The sequence below is a fragment of the Hemicordylus capensis genome, chromosome 3 (assembly GCF_027244095.1).
Source record: "Hemicordylus capensis ecotype Gifberg chromosome 3, rHemCap1.1.pri, whole genome shotgun sequence".
Lineage (NCBI taxonomy): Eukaryota > Metazoa > Chordata > Lepidosauria > Squamata > Cordylidae > Hemicordylus > Hemicordylus capensis.
In genome coordinates, this window is record NC_069659.1 from 128,366,292 (window position 1) to 128,386,105 (window position 19,814).

The following is a 19,814-nucleotide window of genomic DNA, read 5'->3' on the forward strand; positions in this document are numbered from 1 at the left end:
GGATCTTTCCCCCTGTCAAAAGGACCCACAATTTTAACCAAGGAGAGTGCCCATAAAATAGGCCCTATCCCTGCTCAGTCAATGGGGCACCTGGAGTGCATGCCAGCCCCAAATAAATATTATTTATTATTTCTTGTTTACACAGTCAGACAGGTGTTATTAACTGGTTTGTTTTATCCAGACATCGAGTCCTTCCCAAGGACCCGGGATGCCAGAATTTTATTGTCAATGTTGTTGCTGTTGTTATAGGTATCGTCGCAGAATATAGGCTGTTCCAAGTAAAGCTGCTTTTTGTAATTGGCTGATGGTGATTTCTGTGGCCCCTATGGTGTTGAGGTGCTCTTCAAGGTCTTTTGGAATTGCACCTAAGGCGCCAATTACCACTGGGATTATTTTGGTCTTTTTCTGCCACAGCCTTTCAATTTCAATTTGTAGTTCTTTGTATTTTGTGATTTTTTCTATTTTATTTTTTTTCTTCTATTCTGCTATCCCCTGGTATTGCTATGTCGATTATTTTGACTTGTTTTTCTTTCTTCTCGACTACAGTTATATCTGGTGTATTGTGTGGCAGATGTTTGTCTGTTTGTAGTCGGAAGTCCCATAATATTTTTACATCTTCATTTTCTTCAACTTTTTCAATTTTATGGTCCCACCAAATTATTTATTTATTATTTATTATTATTATTATTATTATTACATTTTATATCCCGCTCTTCCTCCAAGGAGCCCAGAGCGGTTTACTACATACTTTGGTTTCTCCTCACAACAACCCTGTGAAGTAGGTTAGGCTGAGAGAGAAGTGACTGGCCCAGAGTCACCCAGCTAGTTTCATGGCTGAATGGGGATTTGAACTCAGGTCTCCCCGGTCCTAGGTCCATCACTCTAACGACTACACCACGCTGGCTCTCAAGTCCTCTCCTCCTCTTCCTCAATCACAGTTGATTTTAAGCTCCAATTCTAGGCATGCAGTCCTAGAGCTCTTCGTGGATCCTGCTGGTAATGGTTACTACTGCAGGATACTCCTACCTTGGGGCCAACAAAAAAGTTCCTGCAGACCAGATCTGGCCCCTGGGCCTTATATTGTGCAGGCCTGGTCTACAGGATCCCCACTAGGACAAATGTCTCAACACCACCACATAACGGATTACTACATAGAATACAATACTGCTGCCAGTCTGTGTAGACAAGACTGAGCTAGAGGGACCAATGGTCTGACTCAGTAGGCAGCTTGTTATGTTCTTATGCCATAGGCTGAAGCATATGGAAGAACTGGCAAGAAACTGGAGCCACTTTCTCCAGGGTCATCGCCGTATTTGAAAAAGGTGGACAAATGTCCTTGGCTGTAACGGAGGAGGCCCACTGCCTGGGTGACAGCTCACTCTCCACCCTCAAGAAGGTTTTGGTTTGCTCCAGATTCTTATACTTCTTCAGCAAAGACTTAAGGGGGAGAATAAGATGAGCCCGGGGACCCATCTTCACTTTTGTCCCAGGCCGACTCCAACCTTTCTGTGCCTCTACCTTTATCTCTCACTGCACACATAATGTAGAGGACAACTCTACTCTCCTCTAGAGAGGAGAGCTGGTCTTGTGGTAGCAAGTATAACTTGTCCCCTTAGCTAAGCAGGGTCCACCCTGGTTGCATATGAAAGGGAGTCTGGGGAGGGAAACCATGGGCCCATTTTGCAGCAAAACTGTGGTTTGCTGCATTTGGACGTATGTAAATTGAAACCAGAGGCCCCTTCACCTTCAGTTTCTTGTTACGTGTGAGTGTGGCTAAGATGTCCACCTTCAGACATCATGGGGAACCTGAGGCAAACTCACCTCAGGTTCATCCCCCCCGAAATGTCCAAATGATCAGAGCTGTGGTTCCTGGACCCAACCAGGGTTCCAATCACTCAAACCTGGGAATGAACCCTCAGCTGGGATTAAGTTTCACTCGCCCAACTGAAGGTCTGTCACCTCCAGTATATCATCTGGTTTGTGCAATTTGCACAAACCGGAGATAAGGGGAGTAAGCTCCTCCCCCTCTAAAGTGCAATTGGCTGCATGGCTGTCCTCTTGCACTGAAGGTTCATGCAGCCGGTTACTCCCCCTTTGCTGTCTTCCAAACGGCAAAGGTCTGTGAGTGCACTGGGGGAATGGAGGCAATCTGTAGGTCTGTTGAACCTGCAGTTTGCTGTTATGTCTGAAGGCAGTCGTTGTCTGAATTAACAAACCACAGTTAGAGCTATTGCTCCAACTCAAGAGGCTGCTGCATCATGGCAATGAGAGTTAATTTAGGACTTTATGAAGCAGACTTCTGAGTAGGTGGGAAACAGCTCTAAATCTAAATGGTTAGCAGCTCTAAATCATAGTTCAGCTGTAATATGTCTGGAAACTCAAACCAGGGTTTGGGTTCCTAACCATGGTTGTCACAAATAATGGTTTCATGTTTTATTTTAACCCAGCCACTGTCACTGACCCTTATTTGCCATTTTATTACCCATTCACCAGTTCAAAGAGATCCATTTGATCTCAAAGAGATGGAGAACCATCCAGTTCAAAGAGATCTACTGTTTGCGGTCTGAACGAATGGATTTCCTTCTCCCATGAATCTTCATATGGCATACAAGGTAGCTTATACAATGTCTAAAACTTTCAACAACTGGGGCAGGCTTTACTGGATTTAAATGGGAGGCATGTTATTCTTGTATGTATATCTGCTCAAACAGCTCCCACAACAATGAACATGCATCTTCCTTGCAACTGGAGGATAGCTCAGTTAATACAGTATTTCCATCTGCCTGCTTTCTTTGACCAGTCAGTCAATTCAGGGATGAATCCAGTTTTCTGGATCATCGTGATCTGCTGCACGTGCCAGTTCTAAGGTAGGTTGCACCCGGGAATCCCAGTGCACCCTTACTCCCTTGATAAATTGGCAAATGGAAGGAGGGTAATCAATGTTCCCTGACCATAGAATGGCTGAAATGTTCAGCACAGTAGATTCATGTTTAGAACCTCATTCACCACCCTGTGCTTGTTGGAGGAAGATGGGAATATAATAATTTTATGAAGTATGCTTCAGCCCCTTTTACAAGCACACCAGGGGACCCTGGCACACAGTTTGAAAATCACGGCAAAATGATTCTCTCACTCTACTGGAGAAAACTACTAGCTTTTTTCCTTGGACGTAATGAGGGGGTCTTTCATGAACAGAGGAGGAATGAGATAGATTTCAGAAATGCCACATAAGCAAAGAAAAATCTCAATAACTTGAGTCAAAAACCTTAAGTCAGCCATTTGCCCAGAGACATCTGTGGCTTTGTCATACTTCAGCCAAATGTTTGAAAAGTCAAGAAAAGCAAAATACACTCCTGAAAGCCAAGAAGTTCTACCATTCATATATTTCAAAATTTGTTAGGAAAAGTTTAATAAAGAATGGGGAGAGCAAGTGCATAGTCTGTATTTCAAGCTGGCAACATAAGAAGGCCAATATGGCAAAATTCAGACGTCTGAGAGTAATTTAACCCTACTTCCTCTATGTCTGTCTCATTCCATACTTTCCAAGAATGAGGTATAGCTTTTCAGTCAGGCAAATCTGCTATATATCCTTCTTTTCTGATCTTGGTGCTTGTCTTCTCTTTAAAACACAATTATTAACCTGCATATGAATTTGGTGGGACACCTTTCACTCCAAGTCCAGTTATCTGTTTTAAAAAGGGGAGAAGAGGAGATATAAACATGATCACGCAAAGCCATCCAGAAGTCTTAATTCATATTAATTTTCAATATTAATTTTCAAACCCAAATGTTAGCCTGCATAATTTGAGATATGCTTTCCCACGCAATGTCCCTAAATACAGGGAAGAATTTTGATCTTATTACTGTATGAGCATTTAAATATATATTTAAAAATATATAATAATTATTCATTATATATTTATAATAAATTGTTTATTAAATAAATTCATATTTATTTAGACTTCGGGGAAAGCACAGCTTAGAAGTCTGTTGGTGGAAGGCACCAGTAGGGGCAGAGAGAAGAGCACAAGAGAAAATGCTCGACTGGGGCTAGCGAAGCCAGGGCGGCAAGGAGGCTGCTCCATGCTGAAAGCGCCATCCTTGCCATTTAAAACAGGCACAGAAACAGCTGGGTGACGGGGGAAAGGATGGGTGACAGGACAGTTGCGTCCTGGTCAATTGCGTCCCTGGACTTTTGCGTCCGGGTTTTTTGCGTCCCGGACATTTGCGTCCCTAACCCACAGTATAACTAATATTTCCATATTAGATTTCATAAAAACAATTTTATTAATTAAAAAAGAGATTGTAGCATGCATCAAAATTAATTTATAATTCCTTTAAAAGTATGCATGTTGTGAGCAACCCCTCGTAAGAAACTTGTTTTGTCCTCAGGACTGTAACATGCAAGTAATGATTGAAGGCGCTTATTGATATTATTTCTTGGTTGGACAACAATCCCTCTTTGGTAGTCAGTTGTCTTCTTTGTGGCCATAGCTTCCTCTCTAATAAGAGCCCGAGTACCGAAAGGATGGGCCTGGAGGTAAGACTGAGGTCCATGTCAGGGGCAAGCCAGGACACTATGGGAGGGAAACACAGGGAGGGTGGCAGGACCGAGAGGAACTGGGGCTGTGGCAGCAAGTAGGATGGTGGGATGCCTGCACTTGCTGCCCTGTGGTGCAGGTTCCGTCTAAAGCCATCACCTCACTTTGCCTCTTGGATGAGTCTCCCTTGGCTGGGAAAGACTTTGCTCTGTCCAAAACCCTGAGGAATTACTGCTAGTCAGCAGAAGGCAGCTTCCTTTCAAACGTATCAAAAACATCCAGTTACCTTGAAAATGCTGCCAGCTTGTGGCTGCCGTGACAGCCAGGCTTCATCCATTCCCAGGTAGGCAGAAGTGACATACAATTCTGAATAATCATTTCCACCAAAACTGCAGGAAGTAGTTTTGTCCACAGGCAGCTTCACAATCTGGATCCGTTTTCCTATTAAAATACACATGTTTTGTTCTTAGGGCTCATCCTGATGTTCAGTCAAAGGGTGCCTCAACCACAGTTTAGCATTTTGAAGGATAGCCCTACAAACGCCATGATCCAGCACCCACAGCACTTTGTCCCATCCAGACCTAGGTAATTTTGGAGCCTGGACCTAAAGGACTTTGAGGCCCCCACCCCCCATATATTTATGCAAATATGCATTAGCAGAAGCATTTCAACACACAGTTTCACATATTCCCATCCCACATATTTCTTTTCCCTCTCCCCGCTCTGTCTCTAAAGCAGAGGTCATGCTCGGCCACCCAGCACAGGTCACGGTCACTCTTGGCTGCCCAGCACAGCACAGCGACTCCACCACCTGGGACAGACTAAAGAGGATTTGGGGGTCTCCAGGGGGTGTGGAGGCCCTGGACTTCTGCCTGGAAGAGCACCTCTGATCCCATCTCAGTATAATGGAAGTGGAGGTAGTCTTGCTGCAGTGGGAGCAGACTTGGATGCAAGTACATGGCCATTCACCACCTTTAAAAAAAATGCTAAAGGAGTACTCTTTTCTGGCAAAATGTGCATCTCTCACTGCCTAGAGATGTACATAGCAGGCAGTATAAAAACATCAAACAAACAAATAAGCAAGCAAGCAAATAAATAAATATAATGTGAACTACAACAGCAGGAGTCACCTTAAGTGGTGCAGCAGGGAAATGCTTGACTAACAAGCAGAAGGTTGCCGGTTCAAATCCCCATTGGTACTCTATTGGGCAGCAGCGATATAGGAGGATGCTGAAAGGCATCATCTCATACTGCGAAGGAGGTGGCAATGGTACTCCGCCCCCCGCCCACCCCCCCACACACCATATGCTACCAAAGAAAACCACAGGCCATTGTGGGCGCCTGGAGTCGAAATCGACTTGACAGCACCCTTACAACAGCAGGACAAAGAGGGTGGCCTTGCTGGCATTCACTACATATTAAAGTGCTGCAGTCACAGCCATGCCTGGGCTGAAGTGATACAGCAGGGAAGTAGTTAGATGCTAAAGTAATATGAACAACAATAAAAATCAGATCTTTTAAAACCGAGATACTTTTTTTAAAAGATCTTTTTTATTATTGCTCATATTACTTTAGAAACTGTCTTACTTTCCTACTGTGTGACTTTACACAGATACTGTAGCATTTAATTTATAATGTGATGAATGCAAGGCTGTGCATATATGGAGAGAGAGAGAATGTGGGGAGTAGGGGGAGCATACACACTGTATTTATCAGTCTCAGGCATTATCCCCTAGCATCTGTGACACTTTCACACCACTCTAGTGCAAAGAAATGCCACTGGCTACTCTTAAGAATTGTTCAGTATGTTTTTTATATGCCAATTTGACTGACTCTTGGACTACCAGGTATATGGAATGCAGATCTATCTATCTATCTATCTATCTATCCCTTTGCCATATATTCTTATTTGATATGAAAGACCTGTGATCTCATGATTTAACCTACCCTTAAAGTCAGATGTTTCTTGGCTTGCTTGTTGAAAGGCTTACAGGATGCAGTGGCTTCTGTGAAGCATAATGGCTCTTGTCTTTTATAATAAAAGCTGGCTATAAGTTGGAGACAGCGTTTATCAAAACATATAAAGGTCATTCACATGTCCTTTGAGAACACCAGGGTGGGTGTGAGGGGGAAGGCACGATAGCACATGTGTTTTTTATTCATGTGCTGTGTTGTGAGCCGCCCAAAGAACAATTTGTTATGGGGCAGCTAAAAAGTAAATAATATTATTATTATTTATTATAGCACCTGCCTTCCCCCGCATATTATACGGCATGGTCCCAGACTACACAGCTTATGATGGTGTAGTGTTTAGAGTGCTGGACTAGGACTGGGGGGACCTGAATTCAAATCCCCATTCAGCCATGAAACTCCCTGGATGACTCTGGGCCATTCACATATCTCTCAGCCTAACCTACCTCACAGGGTTGTTATGAAGATAAACATAACCATGTACACCGCTCTGGAATCCTTGGAGGAAGAGCAGGATATAAATGTAAAATAAATAAAAATAAAATAAAATAAATGTGACTGGTGCATTCGCAAGTTGTGCAGCATTCTGGAGGCTGGGAAAATGTTCCCCAGCCTCCAGATAGCCCACAATGCACCACATGAAGAGTGCGGTGCATTGGGAGATTCCCCTGTGAGTCAGGCGCTCTAGGCACCTGGCTCTGTGTCTGCTTGGGCTACATGCAGCCCGAGCATTCACATGACCCTGAACCTGGGTAGAAGGGTGTGCTCATGCCCTTTAACCCAGGATAAAGGGTCAGTGGGGGGGAACCTGCTACTTGGGAGGGTAGTGCCAGGATCAGCCTCAATCCCAGTGCCTGACAGGAGCAGCCAAACCCAGGTAGAGCTGCCCAAGCCTGGGTAGGGCTGCTCATGTGAACAGCCTTATTGTCTTATAGCTTCTAAAAACACTTGGGTGGTGAAATTACAGATGGAGAAACCAGGACATATCCTGGGAAACAAATGAACTTAGAAGGTGCTACTGATATAATTAGGACAGATGCTTCTCTCAACTTATGAACTGTCCTTTTATTTGTATATTTATGTTTCCCCACCCTTCCTGCCAGGGTAGCATTCATGGTTCTGCCCCTACCCATTTTAACCTCAAAACACCCTTGGGCAGTAAGCTATGCTGAGATAGTCTAGGGCAGGGCTGCTCAGCTTCGGCCCTCCTGCAGGTGTTGGCCTACAACTCCCATAATTCTTGGCTATTGGCCATGGTGGCTGGAGATTATGAGAGCTGTAGTCCAAAAACAGCTGGGGGGCCTAAGTTGAGCAAGCCTGGTCTAGGGTCACCCAATGGGCTTCATGTCCAAATGGGAATTTGATCCAGGGTCTCCCCAGTCCTAATCCAACACTCTCTACCCATTATACCATGCTGGCTCTCCTTAGCTGAAAGATTATTTGGCAACATGGGATGAGTACATCTGTTGCTCAAGAGTATGCTAGTCAATCAAGAGTGTTTGGTAGTGATTGTTCCCAGAGTTGACTGTTGTTTCCAACTCATTTTTTCAACATGTTATTTGAAAGAGAAGTTGTGCAATTTTGCAATATCATGTAACATATTGTTCTGTAAGGAATGGCTCATCTTCCCAGCCAAGAGCCTTCCCATTTTCCTATCATTTCTCCCCAATGAAGTCCACTGAACAAACTTACTAGGGCAGCAGTTGTATTCCCACTGGACTAGGAAGCAAGTCCCTTTGAAATCAGTGGGACTTACTTCTAAATCAATATGCATAGGATTGCATTGTAGACATATTTGTACCACCTGACGTGTCTGTCTGCTTTTCATAAAGAGGGAACCCAGGAGCTGTGCTGGGCAACTTTAAAGAACCTGGACCTTGAGAATGCCACTGTTATGACATTGGCTTCCAACAAAAAAAGTTTTCAAAGCCACTTACCTGGCAAAAGAATTAGAAAAGCCTGTCCCCAAAGGGCTTACTGTCCCCAAAGCAACACCAGAGAGACACCAGCAACAGCCACTGGAAGGGACAGTGTGCTGGGATGAAGAGGGACAGTTGCTCTCTCCTGCTCAATAGAAGAGAACCACCACTTTAAAAGGTGACTGTTTGCCCTCCGTTAGCTGGGGTTCTCTCTTTAAACAGCGATTTGTGAGCAGCTTATGGAACTCAGTGCAACAGAATATTTGATAGCACAGTTTGATCCACTCTTGCACCTGGGGAGCTCTTGAGGCTGGAGACTCCCCCATACATCACAGCAGCTCCACTGTGGTAGCGCACCCTCCACTGACAACAAACGGGACAGATTTTGTAGACCAAACAGCTGCATGTCTGCTCTGGACATTCTGCATCTGCCACCAACTGCTGCAGTCCATGTACAGATACGTGGAGTGTGAATGGCAACACTCCCAGTGGCTCTTTGTGGGGATCAGGCCGTAGCTCAGTGGTACAGCATCTGCTTTGCATGCAGAAGGTCCCAGTTTCAATCCCTGGAATCTCCAGGTAAGGCTACAAAAGACACTTGCCTGAAACTTTGGAGAGCGGCTACCAGTTCGTGCAGACAATACAGAGCTAGATGAACCAGTGGTCTGACTCGGTATATAAAGTAGCAGCTTCCTATGTTCCTTTTGCAACACAGTGTGCTGGATTCTGCCCAGTGTTTATAGCATTGGTGTGTTAAATAGAACAGGCAAACAAAGAAGATCATAAGAAAAAGAGGGTGGAAGGGCACGAGTGACTCTCCCATTCTTTTAACTAATTTAATGGATTCTTTAATGAATTTAATTTCTTTCTCTCTTTCCCCCACCCCATCTTGTAACTGCTTACCTGTCTCAGGATCTATACGGATCACTCTTCCTCCATCGTAACAAGCCACCCAGAGTTTCCCTTCCGTATCAATGCACATGCCATCAGGGATGCTGTCTTCCTTTTCCATCTTGTACACACCCCTGCGGTTGGCTGCAGAAAGAAGTTAATGCATTATGGATTAAGCCACATTTGAAAAGATTGGCCAGTTGACAGTTTTCTGATTTGCTCTTGCAAAATGTTAAGAATGATAGAAGAATTTGTCCAAGAAGCTGGTGTGGGGGCTCTGCACTGCATTCAAAGAAGATCTACAAAACACAAGGTAATGTAGAACTGGCATTCCTGGCATCATGTGCACGACTCTCTCCAATTATGCCATGCAAGGCAACTATTAGCAAACCTGAAGTGCTGGACTATTGTTGATGAATTGCTTCCTGGATGGAATTCTGCAGGAGAGAATATCAAGAAATCTGGCCTGGTTCAAATCAATGTAGGTGAATAGTATTCTATAAGGAAACTTTATTAAATCTATTAACTCAAGTGCAACATTTAACTGATTAATTAAATAACTTAAGAGGTAGATGATCAATCAGCTCAGAAGTTACATAGTTGGTAGACTTTGTATTTAGGCATACCACAGATGCCTTATATATGAACTCTTCACTCATATGATACCTATATGAGGCCATGTCAGAACTGACAGCTCTTCATCTAGTAGATGGCTTTTGGCCCTTCCCTCTTAGGGTTTAGGCAGGTGAAAAATCTAAATTGTAAAACACAATTCTCCAAGGTCAAAATGTTATTCAGAGAAGGCCTTTACAGCGGAAATAAACATTAGATGATGCTCTCTCCACCCAGCCTTCTATACCCACTAAAGCTGCAAATAGCAGCTTCCAAAAGGTTTTTCATTAAGTCCATACAGGAGATAGGGATATCTGCTAGGCTGGTGAAACAAGCAGAACTACATAGCTGGGAGGACAAATACAGATAAGAAGCATACTCCTTGATCCTCAAAAGGTAGTTTCAAACTAACTCTAAAGGACAGTGGTATGTACGTATCTCTAAAGTTAACGAGAGGATCTGTAGATAGTGACTTCACATCTATGGCACCTTAAGATCAAGCACAGTTTTATCCTGCTTCTTGCTTTCACAAATAAAACTTTGGCCAGTATACAACATCAGGTAAACGTTTAGCTTTGTCACAACAATAGCTTTCTCAAAAACATCAGCTTTTAGTTTACACTCCAGATTTCAGTCCCTAGAAGAGCTTTCCATGAGCAAAACCAGAACGTATCTTTAGGTCAGTCTGAAATTATTCAGATCTGCCTCTGTCACATACTTCAGTATAATATGTCTAAGACAGAACACAGCACATTGCTGCAGTACATACACCACTTTACTCCCTACACAATGAATTGAGTTCAGTAAAGTTGCATAGAGATATCCCACAGTTATCCTCTGCTACATTTTTAATAATAGGTCACAAACCTCTATCTAACTGGGCAAAGGGTACTTATTAAAGTGATGGCTCTCCTATATTTAGCAGGAGGAGAGCAACCAGACCACTCCAACCCCAGCACAGTATGGGCTGTTGCTGGTGTCCACCTTGTGTTTCTTTTTAGACTGCAAACTCTTTTGGAACAGGGTGTACTGATTATTCTATTTTCTCTGTGAACTGCTTTAACAGGGGTTTTTTGTTGTTGTTGAAAAGTTATATATAAATATTTTTAACAACAGTCACACTTTGAAAAGAACTACTGCAGGAAATTGCTCCCCATCATCTTCCTACCAGTAGTCAGAGAAATGAGACGTTGTGACCTTTGGTAGTTTTGGTTAATCCATTCCTTGATCCAGGCCAGCTTTTGAATGAGGCTTTAGTTACTTGTATTCCAGTCCTGGAGTAGAAGTGGGGCTAGCAAATGGCCAGCAGCAAGAGCATGGAAAAGCAGTCTGCACTTGGTTCTCTGTACAGAATTTCATTAAATTATTACTACTTGATTCCACTCCACTGCCTTGCCCTTGCATACCACAACTCTTTCCCTTGGATTCTACATGACTTTAATGAAACTAAGGAAGTCTGGGTATGGTGCCTCCCTCCTTGGGTTTCAATGAGAGATCAAGTCCTACTTCGGTAGTATTCAGAGTAGGATTGGGGAAATGACTGACTTTAAATACATATTTTAAAATCTGATTGGGGGAGTAAATTTCAGCCACAAAAAGTTTCTGTTTTAAAAACAGTTTGGATAATTTATTTTAGATAATTAACTTAGCATAGCCAGGAGTACCACCTCATCTATTATTTATTATTATTATTATTGCTGATGTTGTGAATTGTCCATTTAAACTTTACATAATAACGGTCACTGACTCTATCTTTTCTATTCCATAGCCTCTGACCCCATCTTTACCATTTTTTTAAAAATTCCGCGCATGTTGAAAATCTTTATAGTGCTACAGGAATCTTGTCACTGCAGACTAACATGGCTAGCCCCTGGAAGTTACCACCTCACAGGATGTAAAGATCACATCAAAACAATACATGTGCAGTGCTTTGCACACTCAAAAAGCACTAAGTCTTATTATTAGAGTACAGCAGATATTCTTAGAGCAAGAACAGATGTTTGTTTTTTCATCATAACTTGATGAAAGAGGAGAGGAGAGCTGGTCTTGTGGTAGCAAGCATGTCTTGTCTCCTTAGGTAAGCAGGGTCTGCCCTGGTTGAATATGAATGGGAGACTGGATGTGTGAGCACTAAGATGGGGATGGAGCCACTCTGGGAAGAGCAGAAGGTTCCAAGTTCCCTCCCCGGCATCTGCAAGATAGGGCTTAAAGGGACTCCTGCCTGTAACCTTAGCGAAGCTGCTGCCAGTCTGTAGACAAGACCATACTGATCTAGATGGACCTATGGTCTGACTCAGTATATGGCAGCTTCCTGTGTTGGAAAAGCAATTACAGAGAGTTATTCTTTTAGGGATCTCAACAACAAAAAATTTAAGACCCTTACAGATCTTCCCTGTTTGCAGATCATAGTCAAATGCATCCACAGAGTATGAGAGGCTGTCGATGTAAAAGAACGTCCTGTGATCCAGCGACCAGTCCAAACCATTGGAGATGTCCACCTTGTCAAAGTGTTTCACTACAGAATGGTCAGGGAAGAGGGTGTAAAGAGAACCTTGGTGCCTCTCTAGCACTGCTGGTCGAATCTCCTCAGCCATTGTACCTGTAAGAACCACAGAGGTCTGCTTATTAATATATAGTGAAAACAGAGAGCCCAATAAGTGTCATCACACTGGTGGCCATCTCTTGTTAAAGAGGAGAGATGGCCACCATTGTGATGACACTTATTGGGCTCTCTGTTTAAAAGCACATCTTTTTAAAGGCAAGCTACAACACTACTTTTCCCTAAACATAACAGGAAAACAGAGAGAAATAGTCTTCACATAATTGCAATGGCAACATGCATAACTGATACACAAGATATTCCGTTTATAAAAATCACTCAGTCATTCGTTTTCTACTTAACCCTTCCTTACAGACAGCAATAGGGAAAGGTGAAGTAGGGAAAGTCACATTAGAAAACAATACATGCAAAGTCTCTCAAGTTTCAGGTTTATTTGCTCATCAAAACAATGATAAGCAAATTCACCATGCAAATTTGCCATGCTCCCTCCCTCACTGTTTTAAAACAACTATTAAAAGCACATATTTTTAAAGAGGCTTCTCAATGTTTTATCTGCTGCTGATATCTTTAGTTTTTATAGCTCTCTGTTTTTATCTTTCTATTAATTTTTAACTTAAAACTTCTTTAAAAATTGTAATTTTAAATGTGGTTTTACCCTGATCTTTTAACTTGTTTAACTGTATTAATCCTTTATTTTACATTGTATCTATTTTATTAATGTTGTGAGCTGCCCCAAGCAGAAGTGTGCTGGAGAACGGGGTATAAATATTTTAAATAAATAAAATATATAAATAAAAATTAAAAATGCAATGTAGAGTTTGACAGAAACACTAAATTGCCAAGTGCAATTACGCATACTTGCCATACCAGCAAGTTATAAAAAAACAAATTATAAAATGAACTTCTTATATTCAGAGAGATCTTCTCTTCTCATGGATAAAGTAACCTAGGAAAAAGGCTTTAAAAATTAAATTCAAACCAGTAATTAATTTCAAAATTAAGAACTATCCAAGTGATTTGATTATCTGACATCTGGCAATAATTGTCTTCATTCAGCAAAGATAACAAGTATGCATATCCACGAAAAAGCTTGGTGGGGAACCCCCCCCCCGCCGCCCCATAAATTCCGTACCTAGGCTGGAATGCGCAGTGATCCTTGTTGGATCTGGGTCACACACACAATTCCTAACAGATTATCAGTATGATCAGGTCCAACATCTCTTATCACCTATGTGAAAGCTTGGGGTATGAATCTAGGTTCTCCTCTATTTTCCCTCAACAAGAGAAAAACATGGTTAGCCATTTGTTTGGTGGGCGAGTACACAGAAATTTGTATGTGCAGCAGCATGTAAACAGCCCAAGGATCTGTGGATCAGGGCTAATTGCTATTGTCAAGTTTATAAAGGATCCTAACTCATTAAGGAATTAAATGACCTGGTGATACTCAGAAATGTGACCCATGACCAACCTACCTGCAAACAGTCTTCCGGCAGGATCCACTTTTGCATCGTTGAATCGATTATTGGATTTGTCTTGGTCAATATGAATAATGGTCGTGACCGACTTCTTTTTCCAGTTTAAAGCCGCGAACTGGGTTCCCAAGGTAATAATGTAATCACCAGATTTGCGAAGAGACACTGAGCTCACTGGAGCATCTGGGAAACATGTCAAGAAGAGGAAGGGAAGGTATGAGAAAGACAATGCCAGTTTATATAGCAATAGCAATAGCAATAGCACTTACATTTATATACCGCTCTATAGCCGGAGCTCTCTAAGCGGTTTACAATGATTTAGCATATTGCCCCCAACATTCTGGGTACTCATTTTACCGACCTCGGAAATATAAACAGTATACTCCATTTTGATGCTTTGGCTGAAAGTTGGTATATAGGCTAGATCCAGAGGTCCACCAGTTCCCTGTTCCAGGTATCCACCAGGGCATCGACAGAATCACCGGCAGAACTAACTCCAAAACCCTTCAAAGCCCTTTGGAATCCTACTGGATCCCACAGCCTTCTTGGGCAGATCATTTTAATAGGTCCACCACCCCTGCAGGGGTCAGATGTGACTGAGACACCAACCTTTAAGAGGAGTTTGGATAACTTCACGGAGGAGAGGTCTATCAAAGGCTACTAGTTGGAGGACTATAGGCCACCTTCAGCCTCAAAGGCAGAATGCCTCTGAGTACCAGTTGCAGGGCAGTAACAGCAGGAGAGAGGGCACACTCTCAACTCCTGCCTGTAGACTCCCAGTGGCATCTGGTGAGCCACTGTGTGAAACAGGAAGCTGGACTAGGTGGGCCTTGGGCCTGATTCGGCAGAGCTGTTCTTATATTATGTTATGTTCTTCACCAGGATGTGGTCCATCCATGACCAGGGGAAATTACATGAGACCCCACCCATGGAACTCCACCCTGATCTGTGCAGAAGTCCAAATCCAGTGTGTGACCAGCAACATACTGGTCCTAGGACTAATTGGGATAGGCCCACCATAATTGTCATGGCCACTGTGAACTCCTGAGCAGCACCAGACAGGATGTTGAAATCACCCAGCAAGCTGGCCTGCCAACAACCAATCCTCTATTCCCCACCACTATTGAAATAGTCACCCAGGGGCATAGCTATAATTGAGCGAAAGGGTTCAAAGAACACGGGCCCCCAGCTCCTGAGGGCCCTCCAGCTCCATCCCTCCCTATTTTCTTCATTATCTCCCTCACTCTGGGGGGCCGCCAGAGAGAGAGATGAACACGGGCCCCCTCTCCCCTAGCTACGCCCCTGAGTCACCCCAATCTCATAGAACACACCCCCTGCTTAACAAGAGAGCCTGTGTTAAGTTTGCAAGGCACCACAATATTTATTATTGTTTGGGGTTTGAAATGTGTGTCTGAAATGTGTTTTAAGAGTCAGCTTACATACTCTAGTACGCATGTACTTGTATTAGTTGATTTCCAAACATATGCCCTAGGGAACATGTTGGCATGATTAGTGCTTAATTTCCAGATTCTGTGGTGGCAGTGAGTCTCTCATGAAGCGGGACTCACTGCCCACTCCTCAGTGATGTTGCATGTGATGTCTGAAGAGACACTGCCCACTTCCTCAGAAGCAGATCTGCTTCTGGCAAAGGCTGTAATGCACTGTGTAGAAGAAATAGATCATCAGCAAATACATGGATAGCAAGGTCAATATGCAGTTTCTTACCCACAGAAACACTTTGTACTTCCTTAGTAAGGGAATTCCATCGATTGACTTTTTTGCCAGTTATATCCACAAAGAGGAGTGAATTTTCTTTTTCCTCCCATACAGGTGATTCTCCAAGCTTGCAATTCTCTTTCATTACACACTCAACTTTTACAGATGACATGGCCTTAGGAGAAGAAAAGCAGCAATCAAGGAATGCAGATACCAGGACTAAGGGAACAGTGTTCTCTCTAATTTTATTCATCTGTGTGCGAAAAGAGTTTTGTCCTGGGCAGCAGTATCGAGGCAGTGTGTGTACATGTGTATTCAGAGTGGGACCTTCCTGATTCAACCTGAGCGGGATCTAAAATTAACTGAGCAGACATCAAAAAAGTGTGAATGTGCACACCTTAAAGAGAATACTGCAAGGGAAACACACTCAAATTAAGTTGCACTAAAACTGGATAGCAACTGAATATCAACCTTCCAAACTAAACACACTTAACACACTTACTTAGAAGTAAGTCTTATTGATTACAGTGGGAAACAAAGTAATTGTACAGTGGTGGATTTCCATCTAACTTACTTCAAAACTGCCATATAGACATGTCCTATGAGTGAAATTAGCAGCTATAAGAAGGACAATAAGCACCCCTTGAGCTGTAGACAAGACAAAGTGAAACTTTTTACCTGACCAATGCACAACTAACTTAGGGTACTTCCAGATGGGGTGATTCATTTGGGATTGTCACAACATTTTCACTCACTCCTTACAGGGGATTCATATTCATCTGTTGTCAACTTGTACTTTCCCCAAACATTAACTGTCACATACATTAATGCAGAAAACCTGCTGTTTAAAACACGAAACAATAGCAGTACAACTGTATGGTGACAGTGTGTGTGGATTGCTGCTAGTGCTATTGTTCAGTTGTTTTAGACAGGTATGTTTTTGATGTGTTCAGTGACACATAGGGAACTGAGCCACATTGCCACACCACTGTGCTTCCATCGCAGAGCACACCTTTGCCTTTCTTTTCCTCTCTTTGTTAAAGAAAACTGACTTGTGTTGCAATGTGATGCCATATTAACTTAGTGCTGATACCATATTTGCACCAATACCATAGATCTTCATTAACAGGCGGTTTGTCAAACACATGCAGCCTGACAGGCTGTATTCACCTTGTGTGGGCCTGCTGAATATTGTTAAATACAAACTGTAAATAACAGACTGTAGTTTAGTGCATTTTTCAATACAGCAAAGTACACAAGATACAATGCATTTTCCAACTAACAAAATAAAAGCACATTTAGATCTTCCCCAACTTCTTATGTACAAAGGCAAAATCTAGCCAAAGTAAAGCATGTTTAAGCCCTACTGAATTCATGGGAGGATTGAGCATTTGCTGAGATCATTCAGATATTGAAATTAGTGACACTTAATAGCGCTTTGCTTTGGCTGGATTATGCTTCAGGAGTTCAATTCAGATATTGTTGAATTGCCCAAGAATACAGACCTTCAACAATTATTCTTTGAATAAGGTGACTTTTAAGACAACACTTTTGGAGGGGGGGAAAGGGTAAAGTTCATTTTTAAAATGCCTTACCAAATCCAGTATCAGCTGAGTAAACAGAAGCAGAAGCCGTGGATAGATGACCTTCGTTTCAATTGACTCACTGAAGTTCCCTTCTCAGTATCCAACAATATGGACACAGTCAGTCTCTAAGATGCCACTACTTCTCCACGCTAGTGCAAGCTAACAGAGCTACTCTTCTGAAATCTCTGCAGACTTATAGTAGCTCATACTGCTAATCTTTAATGTCAGTTATCTTTCAAGTCAAACATTACCAAATTCCTGTGGAACTTGATTTGTGTGTATGTTGGACAAACTTCAAAGTCCTTATTCAGCATTCTGCCCCCCAACTTGGGGGGGGGGGAGCAGAGCATGATGCTGTGGTGTGAAGTTCTGTACACATCTTCTATAAATGATACTCAAATAAATGAAGTTATGTACCAAGCTGTGATTAACTACACATACTGTACAGAGTAGTCATTATACCAACACTTATTTTATAGAACTTAGTTCTATAAAGCATTAGGTAAAGGTAACGTGTGCCATCGAGTCAGTGTTGACTCCTGGCGACCACAGAACCCTGTGGTTGTCTTTGGTGGAATACAGGAGGGGTTTACCATTGCCTCCCCCCACGCAGTATGAGATGATGCCTTTCAGCATCTTCCTATATCGCTGCTGCCCAATATAGGTGTACCAGCAGGGATTCGAACTGGCAACCTCTAGCTTGCTAGTCAAGTAATTTCCCCACTGCACCATTAGGTGGCATTAGTTACACATTAGCTCCTCATGAGCAACCATTTAACACTGAATTTTTTAAGCAAGGAAACTCTTTTAAAATAAAGTATTTCCATCTAGCGCTATGAAGAGGGAAACCACACCCAGACCCATAGCTATGGTCTATGATCTCCAAGGGTATTTCTCACACTAGACAAGCATGTAGATATCATACAATCATCTGTCTAGCATTATAGGCCTGAGGTATTATCAGCCTCGGGTGCAGAGAGGGCACGGATCATCAAGGCCACTAATCACAAAATCACGAATGTGGAATTGGATCAATCAACTGATTATACTTGCTATCACGCACATTAAACCGAGTGATAAAAGGGCGGGTCGCTCTCCCACACTCCAACACACACAGCCGAATCTGTGGTGGCGTTGGTCGGGACAGATAATCTGTAGGGAACAGATAATCTGTCTATATGAAACATCAGGAGGAGCTGAGCTCCCGTTGGCTTCAAAGAAAGAACAGCTTCTTGGGGGCACAAAAGATTCCGCGCTCTACCGCTGCGGTCCCCGACTTTACCCAGCATTCCTAATAGGGAATAAGGTCCACCGAACACAGTGAGACTTACTTCCGAGCAAGCATGCCTGCGACTTCGCTTGCAAGCGCAATTTTTGAGCACGATCTGCCTCTGTGAATGTCCGATCAGAAAAGACAATCTTGAATCCCAACCCCACCACGGCCCACACCCCTTCCCTGGATTGTAGCAACAAATAGTGTTGCTGATAGGTATAAGATTAGCTGCTGGGCCTGTTTCCACGGGAGCCGGATGAGGGAAGTCGGAGATCGCATTGCAGCAGGCAGCGGGTCCCGGGGTTCGGCAGCTGCGACCAGTTTGCGCTGGGGTTCTGACTGTTGGTTCTGGCCAGCTATGACGATGACGAAGGCCCGGAGAAACTCACCAGCTGAGCTTGGGAGGCTACGGGATGGGCAACGGCGGCAGCTTCTCTGTTCACAGCTAACTTTCGGGAGCAGCAACCGGAAAGGGTCCGACGCACAACCACCCCTGCTGCGCTGAGTAGGCATCGTTGCAGGCAGCTTATTCCCTCCGGCAGCGATCCTGGGCTAAGGAGGACCTCGATGGCGGCGGCTGGAGGGCGCCATGCGGGGGCGCCTGGGGTGGAAGTTAGGGGGCTGTAGTCCTAGACAGCTTTACTAGGGAGGAAGCTCCGCTGAACACAGGGGGTCTTGCTTCCGAGTGAACGTTTACAGGATTGTGCTGTAAAACAAGAAAAGTCAAGACCAGGCGGGTGATGAGAGACACACGATCCTTCATATTCTGAAAGGCGGAAGGAGGCGGCCAGACTTTAATGGAGCAACCGCTGTTTTGCCCCGGAACCTGTTTCCAGTAGAGTCAGGATTCAACCTTAGAAGCAATACTAAAAAAAAAAAGGGGGGGGGTGGGGGGGGCACATGCAGAACGAGAGTTCTTGGAGCAACGCTCTCCCAGGGAGGCTCGCCTGGCACTAACATGGGAGGTGAAGGCTTTTAAAAAAACAAACAACCCTCCGAGCTTTTCGCGGTATGACCGGGTCCCCCCTCCCACCTCACCCCCGTGTTTGAGGTATTTTTATGCCATAGCAAGTATCAAATCTTTTGTTACACAGATAGGTGCTGAGGGCACATGAAAAACTGTGTTATACTCGACTGAACAGTATCATGAATGCTATCCCCAAAAAACCCACTCCAATGATGCTGAACTCTGAACAGAATGGTTAATCTTCTGTTGTAATATACTTACGCCCTACTCTGTGTGTGCGCGAACGAACGCATTGAGGGCCCTTCA

At 43.4% G+C, this 19,814-nt stretch overlaps 2 protein-coding genes across 3 annotated transcripts in view; both read right to left on the reverse strand.

The window, feature by feature from the left end:
• LOC128349920 (regucalcin-like) overlaps positions 1-19,814 on the reverse strand; it is a 52,212-nt gene that overhangs the window by 26,969 nt on the left and 5,429 nt on the right. The gene's annotated exons all lie outside the window — the stretch shown is intronic.
• Positions 3,393-19,349, reverse strand: LOC128349919 (regucalcin-like). Of its 2 annotated transcripts, none has more exons than XM_053307238.1 (7): positions 18,931-19,349; positions 15,692-15,857; positions 13,967-14,149; positions 12,318-12,533; positions 9,335-9,466; positions 4,828-4,982; positions 3,393-3,686 (listed from the first exon to the last, which is right to left on the reverse strand). In XM_053307238.1, the coding sequence occupies exons 2-7, from the start codon at positions 15,852-15,854 to the stop codon at positions 3,636-3,638; spliced, it is 900 nt and encodes a 299-aa protein (XP_053163213.1). In that variant the 5' UTR covers positions 15,855-15,857; positions 18,931-19,349; the 3' UTR covers positions 3,393-3,635. The 2 variants fall into 2 exon arrangements, with proteins under 2 accessions (XP_053163213.1, XP_053163214.1); XM_053307239.1 differs by lacking the exon at positions 18,931-19,349 and adding an exon at positions 18,600-18,888.